We start from the raw sequence: 20,494 nt of genomic DNA, 5'->3' as shown, positions 1-20,494 counted from the left end.
AGTACAGTGACCGCGCAGTTCCTTTTGCTCCAGACATTTGAAAGCTGGCAGAGCAAGCACGTCTGAACCGTTTGTAGTGCCTCCCCATCCCATCCTGACTGAAATTTATTGGAACGGTAAGACGTCCGAATGCTTCAACAGTTATCATATCCAGTAATGTGGTATTCAGCTGTGTAACTGGGGTCATAGTGTTATAACTTGCGAGCGAATGCGTTATGTTCGGAAATTAACGCTAGCTAACTTTATGGTTAGCACATAAAGCATTAGCAAGCTAACGCTAACATTAGCAGGCTGACTTGGAGCGGACCGGCTGCTGGATCTGTCTATTCACTGGAACTCAGTTACTGCTCTCCATGCCACTGTGGATGTTATTGTACGTTATGTCGTTAGTTTAGTGGAGTAAGGGATAACCTCTGTTGAATATGACATTATGTAAGAACAAGTTCATATGGTGTTCTGAACACCATGTGCTAATGTTTGAGCTCGCTGAAGACCAGACAACATTTCCACTGCTAGCTTAGATGTTAGACTGCATAAACCGATGAGGAGTCAGCGGGGCCAACTAAGCTAATGCAAGGCTGAGGCGTTGTAGCCGGGCTAGCTAGGTTAGCTGCTAGCAAGCTAACGTCAAAGTGAATGTAAGAATGACTGCAACTAGCCGCGGATTTGTAAACTTAAAGCTAGCATTTAGTATCAAGCATCACTTTGACTTGTTTGATGGAGCAGTTAAACTCTAAAAGGTTTTAATCACTACACAGATTATTTTAGCCTGTAAACTTGGCGCACGAGGTAACTTTTAAGTAATGTGTTCTTTGATGAATCAATCCACACGACTTAATAACGCATGGCTCAGATTTACAAGATTACTCAGCATTTAGATAAAGTTCATGCTGTAAAGAAATAATCCTCTGGAACACATTGCTGTCAGACACCAGTCATTCATTAAGTCACTGGTTTTCTCTTCCTTAGTTACAAGCATGGAACTCAATGATACTAATCTACAAACCCTCACCGAGTTTCTCAGGAAAACACTGGACCCAGACCCAACAGTCAGACGTCCAGGTAATACAACTTGACATAACATAACACACAACATAACATAACTTGCATATCTTGATACAGTTTCTAAAGAATATTGTTCTCATTGATCTATTTATGCCAAGTTTTTACTTATCGTGTAATGTCTGCTTTCCAACAGCTGCTTTTCTTTTCATGTTTTTTCTTTCTTAGCTGAAAAGTTTTTGGAGTCTGTGGAGGGAAACCAGAACTACCCCTTATTACTACTCACTTTGCTGGAGAAGTCCCAAGACAACGTGATTCGTGTCTGTGCTGCTGTTACATTCAAGAACTACATCAAAAGAAACTGGCGCATTGTGAGTCTCACTAAGTAACACCAAGTTTATATGTTGTTCACTGTGCCCTTACCTAGTATCTCCAATATATTATAATGTATGGGACAAACTGTATATACAGTAACATTTATTACCAAGTGTGAAGAGAGGCATTGGCTATGTTTACATGCACACTAATGTTCCATTATTATTCTGAATATGTCAGTATTCCAAATTAGATGCAGGTCCTGTAAACAGCATATTGCGTTTGAATGTTCCTAATTAGGCTTTATTCCAAATGTAGCATTTTCCAATTAAGATGTGAGATATGCCAGGTTTTAGGAAGATTCTTTGGACATGTATACTGCACATTCAAAATATGCATCTCTGTGTCTGTTTACAGTCAGCATTGTGCACTGAAAACAAACCAATTAGACAACAGTTCACTAGTCTTGGGTAGAGATGACTGCACAAAAGAAAAGCTCATATTTCTGGTTGGAGAGAGAAACACACCTATACACCTACTTTTAAAAATGAAAGACTTAAAAATATATATATATTGGGTGTGGCTGTTGGACAGAAGCCATACATTAATTTTTCTTTTTCTTTTTTTTCATTCAACCTTTATTTATGTCTTGGGGATACAATGAGGTGTGGCCCTCATTTTCAGGAACGCTAAGATTACATTAGGCAGCTAAAACAAATACAATAAAAACAAAACAGGAAAAAAACATAATAACAAATAAGATGGACAATAAGAACTCAACTCATTGATTAAAATAATTCCTAGTTAAATGATGTACATGTAAAAGCATTAAGATTTCTAAGTGTGTTTTTCAGGCTCCCAAAGTTATCAGGGACTCGGGATTTAAAGTGCATTGTAAGTTATTCCATGAGTCAGGGGCACAAAACCTAAAAGCAGTCTTTCCAAGCTAAGAATTGACACGAGGAACCTGAAGTGTAGTCCAGTCCTGGGAGCTGGTTTGATAACTGGTGATAATTGGAGTGTGCACAGCTGCATGTAAACAGGAATACTAGTAGAATATTAATTTACTCTAGCCATGTAAACAACTTAGTAGGAATATTCTCTTTTTTTGGAATATGGGCAAAAAATAACCTGGATATTTTGTGCGTATGTAAACATGGTCATTGTTGTTTTAGACTTGTTGGCCTGTGTACTGAGTTGACGGTCCTCTTTTTGTGATGTGCTTTCTCAAAGGTTGAAGATGAACCAAACAAAGTCTCTGATCCAGACCGGACAGCCATCAAAGCAAACATTGTAAATTTGATGTTAAGCAGCCCAGAACAGATTCAGAAACAGGTACATCCTCACATATTACTGTGCTTTAAAGGATCTGATTTTTAGAGTGTATAAAAAGATGCTGAACCAAGCACCTGTTTATCTTGTGCATTTCTACAGTTGAGTGATGCCATCAGTATCATAGGAAGAGAAGATTTCCCTCAAAAATGGCCCGACCTGCTCACTGAGATGGTGACTCGCTTCAGAAGTGGAGACTTCCACATCATCAATGGAGTGCTTCGTACCGCACATTCACTCTTCAAGAGGTAGAGCTCACTTCTTAATGGTTAAAAATGTTTTTGTAAGTAACTTCAAAAAGAAATTGTGAAATCTTTTCTGTCCCTCTTTATTTTCTTCAAGGTACCGTCATGAGTTCAAGTCAAATGAACTTTGGTCAGAGATCAAACTAGTACTCGACACTTTTGCCCTTCCTCTGACAGAGCTGTTCAAGGTTTGTAAAAACTTGCAGTTCGGTTACCACAACACTTCCAAGTAAATCAGTTGTTATATAACCCGTGTGACCTACTTATGATGACATTCCAAGTGAAGAAGTATTTAAGGTTTATTTTTATCTCTTTTTTGCTGTAGGCCACCATTGAGTTGTGTCAGACTCATGCTACAGACGTCAATGCCTTGAAGGTCCTCTTCTCTTCCCTCACACTGATCTCCAAACTGTTCTACAGTCTTAACTTCCAGGTCAGTTTAAATTTCTTCATCTTCAGACCTTTTCTATTTTGGATAGTTGCATTGTCTCTTTCATAGCTAAGACAATCTGCTTTTTTGTCCAAACAATATAACACCACAATCCAGCCTGGCCAATACTGGATTTTTGGGGCAGATATTGATATTTGGTGTAAAAATTTTATATATTGGCTGATGTTTTTCACTAAACGTATAGAAAATCCAAAATGATTTCAGGGCACTGAAACAGTAAAATGTCACAGGTCTTCTTAATGATATCTGAAGATTCTCAGTCATCCAGGTCATGGTATTTGTTGCAAGGGTTTGCTACTAATATTCTTAATAATAATAAATAACTAAATAAATAGACCACAAGTAGAACCATTTGAAGTTAGAAAAAGGGTCAACTATATAATTTGCATTCTATAGAAAAATACTGGACAGCATACAAGCTGATACCGACATAAACCTGTGCTAGGCCAATAGTAGGCCATTATCCTGCTGAAGGAGGCCACAGCCATCAGGGAATACCGTTTCCATGAAAGGGTGTACATGGCCTGCAACAATGCTTAGGTAGGTGGTGTGTGTCAAAGTAACATCCACATGGATGGCAGGACCCAAGGTTTCCCAGCAGAATATTGCCCAAAGCATAACATTGCCTCCGCCTGCTTGCCTTGTTCCCTTAGTGCATCCTGGTGCAATGTGTTCCCCAGGTAAACAACGCACACAAACCCTGCCATCCACATGATGTAAAAGAAAACGTGATTCAGCCCCATATGCAACAAACTGTGATGCACTGTGTATTCTGACACCTTTCTATCAGAACCAGCATTAACTTCTTCAGCAATTTGAGCAACAGTAGCTCGTCTGTTGGATCGGATCACACGGGCCAGCCTTCACTCCCCACGTGCATCAGTGAGCCTTGGCTGCCCATGACCCTGTCGCCGGTTCACCACTGTTTCTTCTTGGACCACTTTTGATAGATACTGACCACTGCAGACTGGGAACACCCCACAAGAGCTGTGGCTTTGGAGATGCTCTGACCCAGTCGTCTAGCCATCACAATTTGGCCCTTGTCAAACTCGCTTAAATCTTTACCCTTGCCCATTTTTCTTGCTTCTAACACATCAACTTGGAGGACAAAATGTTCACTTGCTGCCTAGTATAGCCCACCCACTAACAGGTGCCATGATAAAGAGATAATCAGCGTTATTCACTTCATGTGTCAGTGGTCATAATGTTATGCCTGATTGGTGTACATGTTTGTCATTTCTACACAGGACCTTCCAGAGTTTTTTGAAGACAACATGGAGACCTGGATGACCAATTTCCATGGCCTGCTGACTTTGGATAACAAACTTCTACAAACAGATGTGAGTTTTTCCTTTTTTTAATCCACTCATGCAACACATTTTAAACACTGCTGTCCTATAAAGTGTTAAACAAATGTGTGTGTTTGGGCTTGTTATAACTGTATAGGATGAAGAGGAAGCAGGTCTTCTGGAGCTGCTGAAGTCTCAGATCTGTGACAACGCTGCTCTTTACGCTCAGAAGTACGATGAAGAATTCCAGCCCTATCTGCCACGCTTCGTCACTGCTATCTGGAACCTTTTAGTTTCTACTGGCCAGGAAGTCAAATATGACTTGGTGAGAATTCTGATCCCTGACTGTGTGTCTGTGTTCTTTCTCAAGTTCACTTTCCCTGCTGTGCTAACAATACACCTCGTCTTTGTTGCAGCTGGTAAGCAATGCTATCCAGTTCTTGGCATCAGTCTGTGAAAGGCCGCACTACAAGCATCTATTTGAGGACCAGAATACACTCACTAGCATTTGTGAGAAGGTCATTGTGCCCAACATGGAGTTCAGAAGTAAGTAAATGCTTTGTTCTCCACGTCATTGGATTGCATCTAGAAATGTTATCAGTAATCGACTGATCCAGGACTCTGCCCGCTTGGACACGTACAAACATCTAGGCCAGCTTTTCCTAAAACTTTCTGCACCAAATAGCTTATGGCTGGTGCCCCCCCTTTTGTAAGGTGTAAAAAACCTATTGACAACACTATGGCAAATGTAGAATATATGAATAGAGTTTATTACTTTTATGAATGCAATAATAGTCACATTAGAAATAATATATAATTTATGAATGACATTTTATTTTTTTTAAAGGAGAAAACTGCAAAATATTTATTGTAATTAATCATAAAAGAGCACAATATGTCATCAGAGATCATAGAACATGTTAAGTTGAAATACTCTCTTCACATGAAATGAAATGTTCATTCAGTGTCAGTATAACTGTTTTGCATTTCGATTAAACATTAATCAGAGCTTACACTTACTCATTCAGTAATGAGTAAGTCTAAGCGTCTGCAAGAAATCATTAATAATCTTATTGAAGGCGTAGAAGTTCATAACTGTTAAATTGAGCAAAATGTTGACAGAGTAGGCAGTCAGTGGCTTAGCTCATTGTCCAGAGTGTCTTATTTCAGAGCAGTGGATTTTTGTTTTCACGGCTTAAGTGGGCTTAAGTTTACATTGACAGACAATTGACGTGCACAAAGAGCCGATCAACTTAAAGTGGAGGACTCGTCGTCGTTTGTTCAGCGCTCCTATGGAGTTCCTGCAGCCTGTGTCTGCTGTTATTTGGGAGGAAGGGGAAGGGGGAACAACGCGTTTTAACTTTAGATCTTATTTTAAACAGACCTACAACCTATTTATTACAGTCTGTTTGGACAGTTGTGCCAGTTTTTGTCTGCACAGTGCCTACTTGTTGCTCCTTTTACATTTTTTTTTCCCTCATCTAACCTTCAGCTTGCTATCCCCATTTTGAAAATCATGGTTGTAGGCCACTTGTATACTATGTGTATACTGACTACATTGCCTGTAATGCCTGATTAGGTGCAGATGAAGAGGCCTTTGAAGATAACTCTGAGGAATACATCCGGAGGGACCTTGAAGGATCTGGTAAAGATTTTGCTTGATTTTCTCCTCTCCTAATATAAATTATTGACAGAAATGTATGAAAGAATGCAGTTTGGCCTCACACTTTAGGTTTGACTGTTGTTTGGGAAACATCTCTTTTAGCATTTAATAAAAATGTAACTCCTTATACATAATTTTTTAATCAGTTAGTTGGTTAGTTTGAATATTTGCAGCTAAAGTTTCAGTAGGTTTCCACACATGGCTTGGCCAGTAAAGTATGCCATTTTCCTGTCCCGCCGCAGACATCGACACCCGTCGTAGGGCAGCATGTGACTTGGTAAGAGGCCTTTGCAAGTTTTTCGAGGGCCCAGTCACAGCAATCTTCTCTGGCTATGTGAACTCTATGCTGTCAGAGTATGCCAAGAATCCAGGAGAGAACTGGAAACACAAAGATGCCGCCATCTATTTGGTCACATCACTGGCGTCTAAAGCGCAGACACAGAAGGTATTGTAGGCTTTCATTTTCAGAGGATTATTGAATATTTTACTGCTAATAGAGAGAACATTCATTAACTGTGTCTGATCAATATCAGTAGTTGTTGTCTTTTTTCCCAACAGCATGGAATAACACAAGCCAATGAGATGGTGAATCTGAATGAATTCTTTGTGAACCACATTCTCACGGACTTAAAATCCCCCAATGGTAAGATACTCTTGCAGCTCTTACTATGCTGTACAATTGCGAACTGTATGTAAGTATGTGTTATAACAGCTAGCTCACTTTAGGTTTGGCTTTATACTAACTTTTAGCCATTAGTTGAAAAACATTAGCAATTTGTTTTTAATTGAATTACCCAATTGTCTAATCATTCTGCAATTTGCAACAGGATCAGTGAACTGGTTAACTTCAAATGTCCAAATTTATTCATTCATATGCAGTAATTAACATCAAACATTGTCATTGTAGTTAATGAGTTCCCAGTGCTGAAGGCAGATGCCATCAAGTACGTCATGATCTTCAGAAGCCAGGTATGAACTGTTTCAGGTATGAACTTTCTTGTCAACTTGTGCAAAAGGCAAACTGCATTACAGAGGACCTCTTCTGTCATTTTCCTTCAGCTTCCTAAAGAGCATCTACTGCAGGCAATTCCTCTCCTGATAAGTCACCTGCAGGCAGAGAGCACGGTGGAGCACACTTATGCTGCCCATGCTTTGGAGAGACTGTTTACCATGAGAGGCCCCAACAACACCACACTGTGAGTATCAAGCAGGATAGAAAAATATACAGATATTTTAATGAACCAATACAGTTTCTGAGTATTGCTCACAAATGTTTTTTTTTTCCAAACGCATAAAAACTGAGCACTGAAAGTGTATTACTAGAATAGAACAATGCAAAAGTCTAAATTTTTGAGAACAATTCTGACTGGTTTCAGACGAGGTTAAATCAATTTGGAATGACTGTAGATTGAACAGTATGTGCTCTTTTAAACACTAAAATATTCTATGGTAGTGCTGGACAAGCTGTTCATTTAAGACACTTTAGGTAAAAGAAATAATTTACTGAATATGTAATACCTAGTATTATGTGTGAAGAAATTTCTTATACCTAATATCAGAAAGACTGCCTTTTCATTACCTTTTATCCAGGGACCTTTTTTCCTCTGTTCACCCACAGCAGTTGGATAGTACCCGTTCTATTCATTTCACAGAACATTTTATAGATAACTAAAGTGAAACAAAAAGACAAAGTGAAGATGCCCGCTCAGACCAGACTTCATGCTAATCTTTTACTACCAATATGGCCATTAATGTTCCCAAATTCAGTTTATATAGAACAACTACAGGACATATGTTTTTAAAAGACATATGATAGCATGAGTGTAGTGCTGTGTGTTGCAGCACTATGCACAGCAAACAGCAAACTTGAATGTTGAATTGAAAATAATCATGAATAGAAAATAACCGCAAGTAATTGACTTAGAATTTTGTTAAATATGCCATTTTTATTTTAGATATGTTAGATGGTCTATTTGGCACATTTCCCACAAGACATTTTGGCTGTTGGTATTTCCATGTGTCGCACAGCTACCAGCAAAAAGACAGCAAATATAAACACTGGCTTAGATGTTTTCATCCATCTGTATAGCCACTAACCAACTGTCCTCCTTTCATGTGTTTCAGTATCACTCCTGCAGAGATGGCACCTTTTACTGAACAGCTGCTCAACAACTTGTTCAAAGCACTGGCTCTTCCTGGTTCTGCAGAAAATGAATACATTATGAAAGGTAAATATGACTTTCCACCGTCATCTTAATGTTCCTCAGTCAGTGTCAGACCGACTTCAGGGTTATTTTAAGTAGCCTCATCATGTCTTTGTTTTGTTTTTCTTTCTTTCTTCTTTTAATTTTCAAAGCCATCATGCGCAGCTTCTCCCTGCTGCAGGAGGCCATTGTTCCCTACATTCCCACTCTGATTGGTCAGCTCACTCATAAGCTCCTCTTAGTCAGCAAGGTAACACACACTTTACTATTTACAGATACAGATAGATTCACCAACATGCTTGTTTGATTTGGGGATAAACGTGTCAACTAATCCAAAATTTGTCACCCATTTTCAGAATCCCAGCAAGCCTCACTTTAACCACTACTTGTTTGAGTCTCTGTGCCTGTCGATCCGGATCACCTGCAAGGCCAACCCGACCACTGTTGGCAGCTTCGAGGAAGCTCTCTTCCCTGTCTTCACAGAGATCCTTCAGAACGATGTGCAGGGTGTGTCATTTACCTATGAAACTGAATTATCTAGGTGGAGGTGACGTGCTGATTAACACAGCTTGTGTCTGGTAGAGGGAACTCCACTCATCCTCCTTTTTTTTCTGCTGTTGCAGAGTTTCTTCCATACGTGTTTCAGGTGATGTCTCTTCTCCTGGAAATCCACTCCAGCTCTATTCCCTCGTCCTACATGGCGTTATTCCCTCACCTGTTGCAGCCGGCTTTGTGGGAAAGGACAGGAAACATCCCCCCTCTGGTGCGCCTGCTTCAGGCTTACTTGGAGAAGGGAGGAGCCACTATTGCCAGCTCTGCGGCAGATAAAATAGTGAGTGATGGCAGTGTTTTAGTTGTCTGCTGTTGATAAGTGGTTGTATCTCTTAACATTTATAGATTGTATGATTTATTCCAGTGTTTCTACAGGTCCTTAAAAAGTATGAAGTCCAATAATCCGTATTTAAGACATTTTAATTTTCAAAATTCAATTTTGACAGGCCTTTAAAATTTGGCATTACTTTTATGAAGTTGTACAACTTTAACCAATAACCACTAATGCCAACTGTGCAGCCCAGTCAGAATTTATCAGTGCTGGTGTGTCACAATGTGGTGTATTGCTATCCTGCTGTTTCCTGAGCAATTTCTAGAAGTACTAAGTTGAAATTGTTTCTCTTAACATTACTTTCATCGAATATGTGGAAGTGCAAGATGAATGATATCTGGCTCAAGAACTGCACATTTAGTGCTCAACTGAATCCTGGTGAAAATAATGAATTTGAAGCCTGCTGCACTTTTTGTATAAAAATTACAGTAGGAACTTTAAGTGCAAAGACGTTAGTCACCTGGAAGAACAGCCAACAGAAAATGCCTGATATCATCTGATATTGTTATGTCACATTGGGAGCATCACCAAAGCCCTGAGCAACCCACTCTGCAGTAACAACGTTCTGAAATTCAGATTTTCCTTCATATTCTTTGTACTTTCTTTGCCATCTTTGGTGTAAAATAGTTCTTAAATTGCAATTATAATAAAAAGTCTTAAATTAAAATTGTTGAAATTTTCCAAAAACTTGGTGTTCATTCTGCAGCCAATCTATCTCAACACTTGTTTTCCTCATTTTTCCCTTTCAGCCTGGCTTGCTTGGAGTTTTCCAGAAGCTTATTGCCTCTAAAGCCAATGACCACCAAGGTTTTTACCTTCTCAACAGCATCATAGAGCACATGCCCCCGTAAGTCAATTACACATTCAGTGTGTACATTATCTATAAAATGTTGTACCTGGTGAAATTGATTGGATTATGTCATGACATGTTTTCTTCTTTCATTTGCCAGAGAATCTATCACTCAGTACAGGAAACAGATCTTCATTTTGCTCTTCCAGAGGCTACAGAGCTCCAAAACCACCAAGTTCATCAAAAGTTAGTGCATTAGTCTCATTGCCAGTGTTGATGTTATGTTGTTAAGAGCACATGCCTTTAAACTTAAAATAATTGACAGCAAGTGTGTGAAATCAGCCAGTATAGTGTAAATTATCACAAGTTCTTTTATTAACTACCCTCTTATAATGCTTAGTTTTAAGTGTTTTCACTTGTTTACTTTGTTTCTCACAGGTTTCTTGGTGTTTGTGAACTTGTATTGTGTCAAGTATGGAGCTATTGCACTTCAGGAGATTTTTGACAGCATCCAGCCAAAGTAAGTGTATTTTCTTTATAACAATATGTTGACAGAAAGGATGCTGCTGTCTGACTACAGTTATTTAGTGGGTTCATCCATCAGTGTAGTGTTTACGCAGCACATGACAAGTTCTATTAACCTCGATGTCCCAAAAGATTCTTAAGCTAGATGTCTCTTTTGAATCTGATGGCACACTTGAGCCGTTGCTCACTGCGAAGAAGCACCACTTTCTAGAAATAGAACATATTATAAAAGACTACTCCATTATCAAACGCTCAGCCCTTTTAAGCCTGAAAGGTGGCTCATTGTGAAGGATGGAAGCTTCAGTCTGCTTGGATTCACAGCAGTTACAATAGATTTCACAAGTGACCCAGTTTACTGGTGAAAAAGGTGTTTGTAGCTGCATCTGTCTCTTGACCCACACCTCAGAGGGAAAATGGACATTATTTTGTGAATCAGATTGAATTAGATGATCTTTCTAGAGCAAAAGAAAAATTAGAAATTGGCATCAAACTGATGACACAACCAGTCTAAAAACAGACTGATAGTGAGAAAAGTTTGGTGCTGTGTTTTGAGCCGCATTGTTTACTGAAAGATAATGGATTTATGCTGATCTATTATCTCTGCCTGCAGTATAGTAAATATGTCTCACATTTATTGCTGACTTCAATGCTGTTGCCAGTCTCTATTGTATCTTGGCTTTTAATGTAGAAGACCAGTGGCAAAATGCACAGTATTAATCCTGTTTGTTTTCCTGTATTTCAGAATGTTTGGTATGGTGTTGGAGAAAATAATTATTCCAGAGGTTCAGAAGGTGTCTGGAGCAGTTGAAAAGAAGATCTGCGCTGTTGGCATCACAAAAATCCTTACAGAATGTCCTGCTATGATGGACACGGAGTACACTAAGCTCTGGTAAGAAATCAGCCTAAAAAAAAACACAACCAGTTAATTTCTTGTTTTCATGCAGTTAGTCTGGGAAAGCACATAGAGTGTCTGTAAACAGGACGGTCCACCCACACAGGTGTTTTCACTTCTGTTGCCTGAATAGACCTCTTGTCAGGAGGGTTAAGGAAGCGTGTTTACACTGTTTTAAAATTTTAAAAGAAATCTGTTCAGGCCGTATTCATGATTGTCAGAGTCAGGAAACTTAGCTCATCATTACTTCACTGTGGTTAGAGGGTTTGTCAAACTATATTGTGCACAATTGCCCAGTTTAGTTAATTACTGCTCAAGTTGGGGAGCCCTCGATTAAAAGTACTTCACAAGGAGTTACCAGTTGAGCATAAGCTGACCCACACTATCTGTTGTGCAGTGTGTGAAAATGATACATTGCTTTAGAATTTAATGCTTTATGATAACATTGAAACAAGCACTTGACTAAAGTGAATTTTCCCCTCCAGACTTGTTGATCATGGTTTTTCCAGGTAAAAAAAAAAAAAAAAAAAACCTCAACCATATTAATTCAAGAGATTCAACCATACATATTTGAGCTTCAGTCATACACACTTAGATGAGGAGTCATGTTGTGTACCAAATCAGTGACTTACTACAGAGATGTAAGTGTAGGTAGCATACTTTATTTGTGTATGTTTTGTGTTAGCTTGTAACTGGCAGTGACTGACACAGTTAATGGTAACTCTTGCTCTCTGTTACTGAAAAATCTGCTCTATACTGGAACATTCATTTTTTGCCTACATTTACATATTGGACAATGATTGGCTTTGAAATTCCTTTTGTACCAAATGTACCGTGTCTGGGTATATTTGACTCTCAGATTTTAGGGAAGGGTATAAACATCTTTCACATTGCAGAGTTACTAGGTTCAATAAGCTGTATGTAGAGGCAATGACATTCCCAAAATTGCAAATGGCTATATGGCTGAAATACGCTCCTGAAACATACTGACTTACAAGTGTTTGATTTGTTGTCGTGGGTAAAGCTATATTCAATGTGTCTGCCCAGGACCCCTCTGCTCCAGGCTCTGATTGGTCTATTTGAGTTGCCCGAAGATGACAGCATCCCAGATGATGAGCACTTCATTGACATTGAGGACACACCGGGCTATCAGACAGCTTTCTCACAACTGGCCTTTGCTGGGAAGAAAGAGCACGACCCAATTGGAGACTCTGTCGGCAATCCAAAGATCCTGCTGGCCCAGTCACTGCACAAGCTCTCTACAGCCTGTCCAGGAAGGGTATGTTGAGACAGCTACTTCTGCCAGAACTAATGTTCTGTGGCTATTCTTTATTTTAACAAAAGTCCTACTAGTTTTGTTAAGAATAAAAGACATATTAAGATGTCTTGTGTTGTAGAATGACACTGCTCTGCTACAGATGGTGGAAAACAAATTAGTGATTTTTGTCTTTTTTTTTTTTTTTTGGTGCAGGTTCCCTCGATGCTCAGTACCAGTCTGAATGCAGAAGCGCTCCAGTTCCTGCAGGGGTACTTACAAGTAGCCTCCGTGCAGTTGGTTTGAAACCGATGAAGTGGTGTTCACTTGATACAGAGAGACCACAATACACTGCAGGAGTAGCGACAGTGACCTGAGGTCACATGACAGACCTGCTTCAGCTGAACTTTAGTCTTTACAGAATTGGTTTGACTTGACAGTTCTTGGTGGATTTACCAGAGAAATTATCGGTTTGCCTGATTTGAGGATGTGTTCTCTGATGAAAGTTTTTTAAGGGTTTTTAAAGACATGGCCAAAAGTTGACTTAACTGAAATACTGTCTAACAGTGGGGCCCTTTGTTTGCTGTGTGGCAAAGCTAACAAGGATTCTGATACAATTGTCAATTTATTTCAATAACGGCAGCATCAGCAGAGGTTTATTTCATCAGTATTGTGGAATGATGAGCATCTCAATCATATGGAAGGGATTTCTTTAGCGCTTCTTTTCTATGTTTGAATTCCTTTTTACAGTTACAGAGACTGTAGTCTGTGGCTCAAACATAATGCTTAATATTTTTCTGTTGCATGTTTCCTGTAGATTTGTTCATGTCTAGTCTTTGTTTCAGCACTGTTTGTTAATGTGAATAAAGAGGCACTTGTATAGAATTGTTATTATTATTTTTTGTTTGAATAGTAATTGATGATAAATTTATATTGTTTTGCAAATCTTGATGGCTCTTTGGCCTCCACTGAAGATGTTAAATCAATAGCTATTTTTATTTTAAAGGAACTTCTTCCCTTCATGAAACAATTCCTGGCTGCCCTTCAGGTCCAGTCATGGTTATTTTAGCCAGAAATGACCCAACATGTTACTCCTCAGGCCAGTGTAAATATAAACAATGGCAGATCATGGGTGTTGTAAATACAGGGGTTTTATCCCCACATTGACGTATACAGGTGATTTGGGAATAGTTTGGTACACTCTCAGCCTCAAAGAGGTGGATAAACTGAGTTTACTTGGGTTGCAGATATTGGGGCTCTCCCTTCAAATGACAAATTCTTGTATTCAGAAGATACAGTATGAGCCTTTTTTTGTTGGCATTGGTCCATAATTCAACAAGGGTATAAGACCACCTGACAGCAAAGTCTTAGGATGATTTAATATGTCCGTTGGACGTCTTCAGTTCGACATTTTTGATGAAGGGTAGCATGCATTTGTCACCTCCCATGAAGCGATATGTTGCCACATTTGCATCCCAAGGTAGCAATCTAGAGGAGGAAAACGAAAGGTTCACGTTCAGTTTTCTTGGTTGCAGTACATTTCATCAATAATGGTCGTAGAATTCCTTCTGTATGTGTAACAGCTTATGTTGTGCATTGATCAGCCACAACATTTAAACCACCTAATATTAATATTGTGCAGGCGTCCCTTGTCCTATCAGATAAGCTCTGACCCATCATATGGCATCTTACATAAAGATGTCAGTAGCAGATTCTTTAAGTCTTTTAAGTTGCTAGGTGGGGCCTCCATTGGTCAGATTCGTTCCAGTACATCCCACAGACACTCAATCTGCTTGAGATCTGGGGATCTTTCTGTTTCTCCATGGTCCAGATGATCATGTGCCTGTTGCAGGAGCTTTTGGCACAGTCATGCTGACCAATCTGCAGCTATGAAGCTCCATACATAGCAAGATTTGATGCGCTGTGTTCTGACACCTTTCTCTCATAGCCAGCATAAACTTTTAATAACTTTTAATTTCTGCTGCAGCAGTTCTTCTGTGGGATTGGGCTAGACAGGCTAGCCTTCATAGCCATCATAATTTGGGCCTTGTCAAAGTCACTCAGATCCTTAGACTATCCCATTTTCCTTCTTCCAACACATCAACTTGAAGAACTGAGTGTTCACTTGCTGCCAAATGTAGTTCACCTCTTGACAAGTGTCATTTCTGGAAGGATGAGTAATATTCACTTAATCTGTCTGCAGTTTTAATGTTATGGCTGATTAGTGTATGTTTGATAACCTAATCAATACTCACGCTCGTGTGAGGAAAGGGATGTACATGAGGCGAGGAATGCAGATCATTTGCTGTTCGGCTAAAATGGCTTTCATGGATTGCTGTACTGTGTAGAGTGGCTCCAGAGGTGGAATTAGACTCCGAAGCTCCTTTCTGGTAGATATCAAGCAAAAACAGTTGAATATGATTTCTATTTAACAACCAAAAAAGTTATGAAATGATGAATGGTGACATCTGACCTGATTTCACAGCCTGCAAACATCCCTGTGTCTACAATATAAGGACAGACCAAAGTGGTTTTAATGCCATCCTGGTCCTCTGCCAGTAACTCGTGTGTCAGTGACTCGTGGAAACCGACAGCTCCAAATTTACTTGCACAGTAGTCCTGGAGGAAGAAGGTAGAAACCAGCAGAGTGATCGGAATTTAAATGTCCTGCATCAATGAACTTGTTGCATGATTTATCTATTAAGTTTGTGGTTGAGGAAGCCATTAATCATGTGTCTTACCTCTACGCATGCAGTGCTGAATAGCCCAAGAGCACTGGCAATGGTTACAATGTGACCATGGTTCTTCGCTTTCATCTGAGGCAGGAAGGCCTTTGTCATCTGTTGGGCAGGTTTAGAAAGATAATAGTAGTGCCTCTTAATAGAAATAATGAAGATGGCCTGATTAACCCATCAGGCACAGGGCTGTGACCCCTTGGAGCGAGCTCAAAATGTGCATTTTTCATAGGGCTAGGTTGTGCACAAGGCCAACAGTATGGTATCTGAGAAACAGGTGAGGACATAACCAAATGTTTACCTAGTGCTTGAGAAATCAAATACTGTATGTAGAAATATTCCAACTATCAACTACTTTATAGACTGCAGATTAGACCATATTCTCAAACAACCTATGGCTTCGGGCAATGTTGAATTACCAACCAGGAAAAGCAGTGAACTGCATGATTCCCAGGGGCCTCTAGAAAAACCCAGCTTGACTGTTTGATTAATTCTATATTTATTATGAAATGTGGGGAATATGCACCACTTATTATTTGACTGGCCCTGCTTTATGGAATCTTTTTGAGACCACATCTCATTTTCTTGGTGCAAGTTCCCTAAATGCAGAGGCCCTCCAGTTCCTTGGGGTTACTTGGAAGCAGTTACTGTGCAGTTGGGTTGAAGGTATGACTGAATGGGTTGAGTCAGTGCTCAGTGCTGGTACAAAGCAGGTGAATCAGAGAAATAAAGAGTTATTTCCTGATTATTTCACAGCGGTTAGGATCTAAACACAAATACACACCCCCACACATGGCAGTGGGTAGATATTCTGAAGTTTGAAAACAGCCAAGAGGAGGAGCAGAAGTTTACTTTTCTCTATAAACGGCCTACCTCACATTTAATATTGAGTCAACCTTTTTAACTGACTGTAACTGTAACTGACTTTTGTTATTTGAGCAGAGAATGTTCTCATATGGTTGATATTAACACATTTCAAAGCTGGGCCATGTAGTGTTTCAGCATTAGAATACAGTACAGAACCCTAAACCCCGCCCTCACATACAGTTGCATCTGGAGCAGCTGTCAACTATTAACCAACAGACATTCTCCTTTGCCAGATCAGGTGAATGAGATTTTGGAGGGTCCTTTCACTGCACGCCCCCCGTTTGTCTGTTGCTGATATCCTTGATATTTGGTGCTAATGAGCTTAACCTTTTATTGTATGAGCATGACTGAGGCTTTAAGAGGATCAAGGCCATAATCACATGCTGTCTTACCTGGTGGGCTTCTTTTGTTCTGGGGATGAGTGGATGAGGTTACTGCCCATTGTAACCTCATGTTAACTTGGACACGTTTAGTAATCACAGGGACAGACTGTAGTGTAGCTGGCTGCTCTGATCCCTTCACACATCAGCGCACAAATACTGACCCGAGCCGGAGGGGGGGACCATGGTGAATAGATGTTATGTAATTCATATCATATTGGTGTGTTAGCTCTGTGTCTTGCAAGAGTGGAGTTGTATGCACTCAACAAAGATGAAAATGCAATACTTGTTTTTGCGTCCATTTTTTGTTGAAGTAAATGATCTCAGACTTGTGCTGTGCACACAGAAAGTTTATTTCTCTCAAATTTTGTTCTCAAATTTATTAAAATCGGTGTTAGTGACCACTTATCCTTTGCAAAGTTAATACAATCACCTGACAGGTGTGACATAAAGAGATTAGAGCCCAGCCAATACAGATATTAGGGAATAGAAAAAAATTCTGATATCAGTATATCTTCCAATATAGCAATGATTCCTCAAATGTGGTTATTAAAAAAATACAAAGGCAGGATATTTAAGATATATAAAACTTGGGTGAATTAAGAAAATCGATCAAGTATACATATACATACACCCTGCCTATAAAGCTAAAAAAATAAACTCATTGTACCCTCTCTATGACTGGCCAATACTGGGCTGATAATATCAACTGATATATTTGCTGGGCTCTAACAGAGATGCTGATTAAAAAGCTACTCTAAAATGTGCAGTTTTATGTCGAAAAAAATACATTTATTAGGCATCAAACTATGGCTATTTCACAGAGGGCTACAGATAACAAATCTCTCTCCCAGGAGGGCAAAGTCACAACTTGCCCTAGGTTAGTACTTGTTGCCTTTATTGGTTGGACTGGTTAGGCTCAGTCATGAGGAGTGATTGGGTAGAGTTAGGGTAACAATATAAGGACAAGCCAATCAGAGGAAAAGTAAGGTTGGTAATGACTTTGGCCTTCTGGGAAAAATAGTGTCTGTAGCCCCATTTGAAGTAGCCATAGTTCAGTGCCAAATACATGTCTTTTTCAAAATAAAACTGCACATGTTAGAGTGGTCTTTCATTGTAACCAGTCCAAGACACAATGATCCTGCTGTTAAATCAGCATATTTATATGCCACACCTGTCAGGTAGATAGATTATCTTGGCAAAGGAGAAGTATTTGAGAGGGGAAAAAACCCCCAAAGCTTTTGTATGCATATAAGTAGTTTTACTGCAACTCATGTAAAACAGGAGCAAAAAGTGTTGTGTTTATATTTTTGTTGAGTGTAGTTTAAATTGTGCGTAAAGGTGCGTGCGTCAAAGCCTCACCCAGAACAGCGCGTGGCAGTTGACCAGCAGCGTCCTCTCCAGCAGCTCGTCGGGACAGTCCAGCAGCCTCCGGCCGGCCACCACCCCCGCGTTGTTGACCAATATGGAAACCTCTCCGACCTCCGCCCTCACCCTGTCCGCCGTCTCATAGATGCTCTGGCGCTTGGACAGGTCCACCGTGTACGTGTGCACTTGAACCCCCATCTCCCGCGCCAGCTTGGCGGTCTGCTCGTTGGCAGCCGCGTTGCAGTCCCACAGCACCAGGTGAGCTCCCTCTCTGGCGAACTCTAGGGCGAAGAGGCGACCCAGCGCGCCCCCGGCCCCCGTGATCAGACACAGCTCCCCATCGATGCACTTGAGCCTCGGCCGGAGGAAGGTCTGGATGACGGCGTTCAGGATGGAGTAGGTGAGGTCGATGAGCATCAGCAGCAGGTCCACTATAAAGATCATGATGCTGCTGTCCGGTCCGGTCCTTCAAGTTAATGAGCCACACAAGCAGACCGCCAAGCCGCGGAGTGTTGATTCCGTGTGTGGCGCAGGATTGGATGAACATTTTATATAACTTGTGTCGGATTAGTGGTGACCACCAATAGAAGGGCTTTTTGTCTGATGACTGAGCTGACTGACTAAACCCGTGCACATTCATAACTGTTCATAAACAGGCTGTGTAAGACTGAGTCAGGGATTAAGATAACACTCAGGGCTAGAGCCAAAGCCTGCATGTAATATCTTCAGGTTGAGAAAGACATATACAGTATCATGTGCACATTTAGGATGAGATGTTTTTATGCATCCTGTGTGATTCACTGAGAAGGTCACATCATAAATACACTTTTTTTTTTTTTTAATTTAACCAGTAGCCTGTTATTGGTGAGTTAGTTCAGATTCAGATCAATGCTTCAACACATTTTGCAGCTGCCCTTTTCCCATAAAGGACACCACTTATTTCTGGACAGCTGTAGGGTTTTGATTTTTAGCTTCATACAGAAGAACCCAACTGATCATGAATTTCAGGTGCATTCATAGTGTTTATTTTAAGGCCTTTTCATTAAAAGCAAGTAAGAAAAAACTTTCTGCTAAACCGTTTTCTAAGTCTGATCTAATGTTTTTGTCTTCTGTGTCATGTGGGTTTCCAGGATAATCTTTCTAGGTTTCTAAATTATTTTTGCCATCTCTGAAACAAGTTGAAGTAATTGTATGTTTTTGTAATTCTCATTTTGGCCACAAGAAGCTAAAGTGCACTACAGGCCCATGTTCTGTAAAGGACTAAAAGCATTCATGTTTCCTTTAGGTGAGTTGTATAAGTCATCACTTTCAGACTTAGAAAATCGATCATCAGGTTTTTTTCTCACTTGCGAATCGGGCTCATATACTTTTGTGCTGGAAGAATAAATTCACAATTTTAAAAGTTTAACTTAGCTAAGTGCTCAAAATCGAAATTTGAGGTAATTGTACTTAACTTGAGACTTTTCTTTTTTCTTTAACCAACCTCTTTGAACTTTATCCTCCACTACACTTCAGAGGGAAATACAGTAGCTGAAAGCATGACTGGAAGTGGATGAAAGCACTTGTTGATCAGTTACTTTAGCCTGTTTTTATGGGTCACTGTCTACAAAAATATCAAGAATCCAGTAAGGCTTCAGATGGAGCTGAGGGCTTGTATTGCTTTATTCTGCTACACAGCTGGTATCAACATTGGATTGAAGTGAAGAAGATATTTGGACATGAACAAATGTGGTGTTTGTCCTAATAAATGTTATTAAATCGCATCATGTCATTATTTTTTGTCAAGATATTTAATTACATTGTGTATATATTTGTCAAGAATTGTTCGAGAAATTTTAACATAAATCCAAAATTATAGTGCCTGTAGTTGGAGAAACACCCAAGTATCACCGACAAAATGTACAGTAATAGCTCAAGTTTTTGTCATATGCACAGCAGTCACACTGAAGCAGTCACTGTGTCCTGGACCAAGCAGTTACGACACAAAGAACACAGATTTCAAATAAAAAAGATTAGGTTTTTTTTCCCCAGAAAAGATTTTACAAAGCAAATAACTGAAGGCAACAAAATTAAAGTTATAGGGCCATTAAAAGAGGTCAACACACTACAAAAACTAAAAGAAAAAAAAAAATAAGGCTAACAAAACAAGATGTGAACGAACAGATCTGACAGAATGAGACACTGGAACAGTTAAATTCTCAGTCTCCTTCCAACAATACTCCAACAAAATGTAGTCTATAAACAGAAAATCATGCAAGTAAATGAGAAATGTGAAAAAGAGAATCCAAGATGAGGCAT

At 39.7% G+C, this 20,494-nt stretch overlaps 2 protein-coding genes across 2 annotated transcripts; one reads left to right on the top strand and one right to left on the bottom strand.

The window, feature by feature from the left end:
• Nucleotides 1-13,731, top strand: cse1l (CSE1 chromosome segregation 1-like (yeast)). The gene is made up of 25 exons (XM_084733821.1): nucleotides 1-116; nucleotides 970-1,062; nucleotides 1,231-1,373; nucleotides 2,551-2,652; nucleotides 2,752-2,897; nucleotides 2,992-3,082; nucleotides 3,220-3,327; nucleotides 4,593-4,685; nucleotides 4,792-4,959; nucleotides 5,051-5,180; nucleotides 6,214-6,279; nucleotides 6,540-6,742; nucleotides 6,856-6,940; nucleotides 7,205-7,266; nucleotides 7,357-7,493; nucleotides 8,422-8,525; nucleotides 8,654-8,751; nucleotides 8,858-9,008; nucleotides 9,125-9,333; nucleotides 10,134-10,231; nucleotides 10,335-10,420; nucleotides 10,613-10,694; nucleotides 11,442-11,588; nucleotides 12,639-12,870; nucleotides 13,063-13,731. Exons 2-25 carry the CDS (start codon nucleotides 978-980, stop codon nucleotides 13,150-13,152), a joined length of 2,916 nt encoding a protein of 971 aa, XP_084589947.1. The 5' UTR covers nucleotides 1-116; nucleotides 970-977; the 3' UTR covers nucleotides 13,153-13,731.
• A 329-nt stretch (nucleotides 13,732-14,060) lies between these two features.
• LOC146331637 (retinol dehydrogenase 10-B-like) lies at nucleotides 14,061-18,800 on the bottom strand. The gene is made up of 5 exons (XM_084733834.1): nucleotides 18,191-18,800; nucleotides 15,588-15,686; nucleotides 15,320-15,465; nucleotides 15,102-15,233; nucleotides 14,061-14,334 (listed from the first exon to the last, which is right to left on the bottom strand). Exons 1-5 carry the CDS (start codon nucleotides 18,638-18,640, stop codon nucleotides 14,214-14,216), a joined length of 948 nt encoding a protein of 315 aa, XP_084589960.1. The 5' UTR covers nucleotides 18,641-18,800; the 3' UTR covers nucleotides 14,061-14,213.
• Nucleotides 18,801-20,494: the final 1,694 nt, after the last annotated feature.

The sequence above is a fragment of the Lutjanus erythropterus genome, chromosome 2 (genome assembly GCF_056507025.1).
Source record: "Lutjanus erythropterus isolate fLutEry1 chromosome 2, fLutEry1.hap2, whole genome shotgun sequence".
NCBI classification, from domain to species: Eukaryota; Metazoa; Chordata; class Actinopteri; order Lutjaniformes; family Lutjanidae; genus Lutjanus; species Lutjanus erythropterus.
This window is presented reverse-complemented; position numbering and strand designations above follow the sequence as displayed.

Bases quoted from the DNA above. Each gene is read 5' to 3' on its own strand.
- cse1l (XM_084733821.1), top strand. From the start codon at position 978: ATGGAACTCAATGATACTAATCTACAAACCCTCACCGAGTTTCTCAGG. The intron at 5,181-6,213 runs GTAAGTAAATGC...ATGCCTGATTAG, and splicing joins GCCCAACATGGAGTTCAGAA to GTGCAGATGAAGAGGCCTTT. The intron at 11,589-12,638 runs GTAAGAAATCAG...GTGTCTGCCCAG, and splicing joins ACGGAGTACACTAAGCTCTG to GACCCCTCTGCTCCAGGCTC.
- LOC146331637 (XM_084733834.1), bottom strand. From the start codon at position 18,640: ATGATCTTTATAGTGGACCTGCTGCTGATGCTCATCGACCTCACCTAC. The intron at 15,466-15,587 runs GTAAGACACATG...TTCTTCCTCCAG, and splicing joins TCAGCACTGCATGCGTAGAG to GACTACTGTGCAAGTAAATT. The intron at 14,335-15,101 runs GTGAGTATTGAT...TTCCTCCTCTAG, and splicing joins ATCCCTTTCCTCACACGAGC to ATTGCTACCTTGGGATGCAA.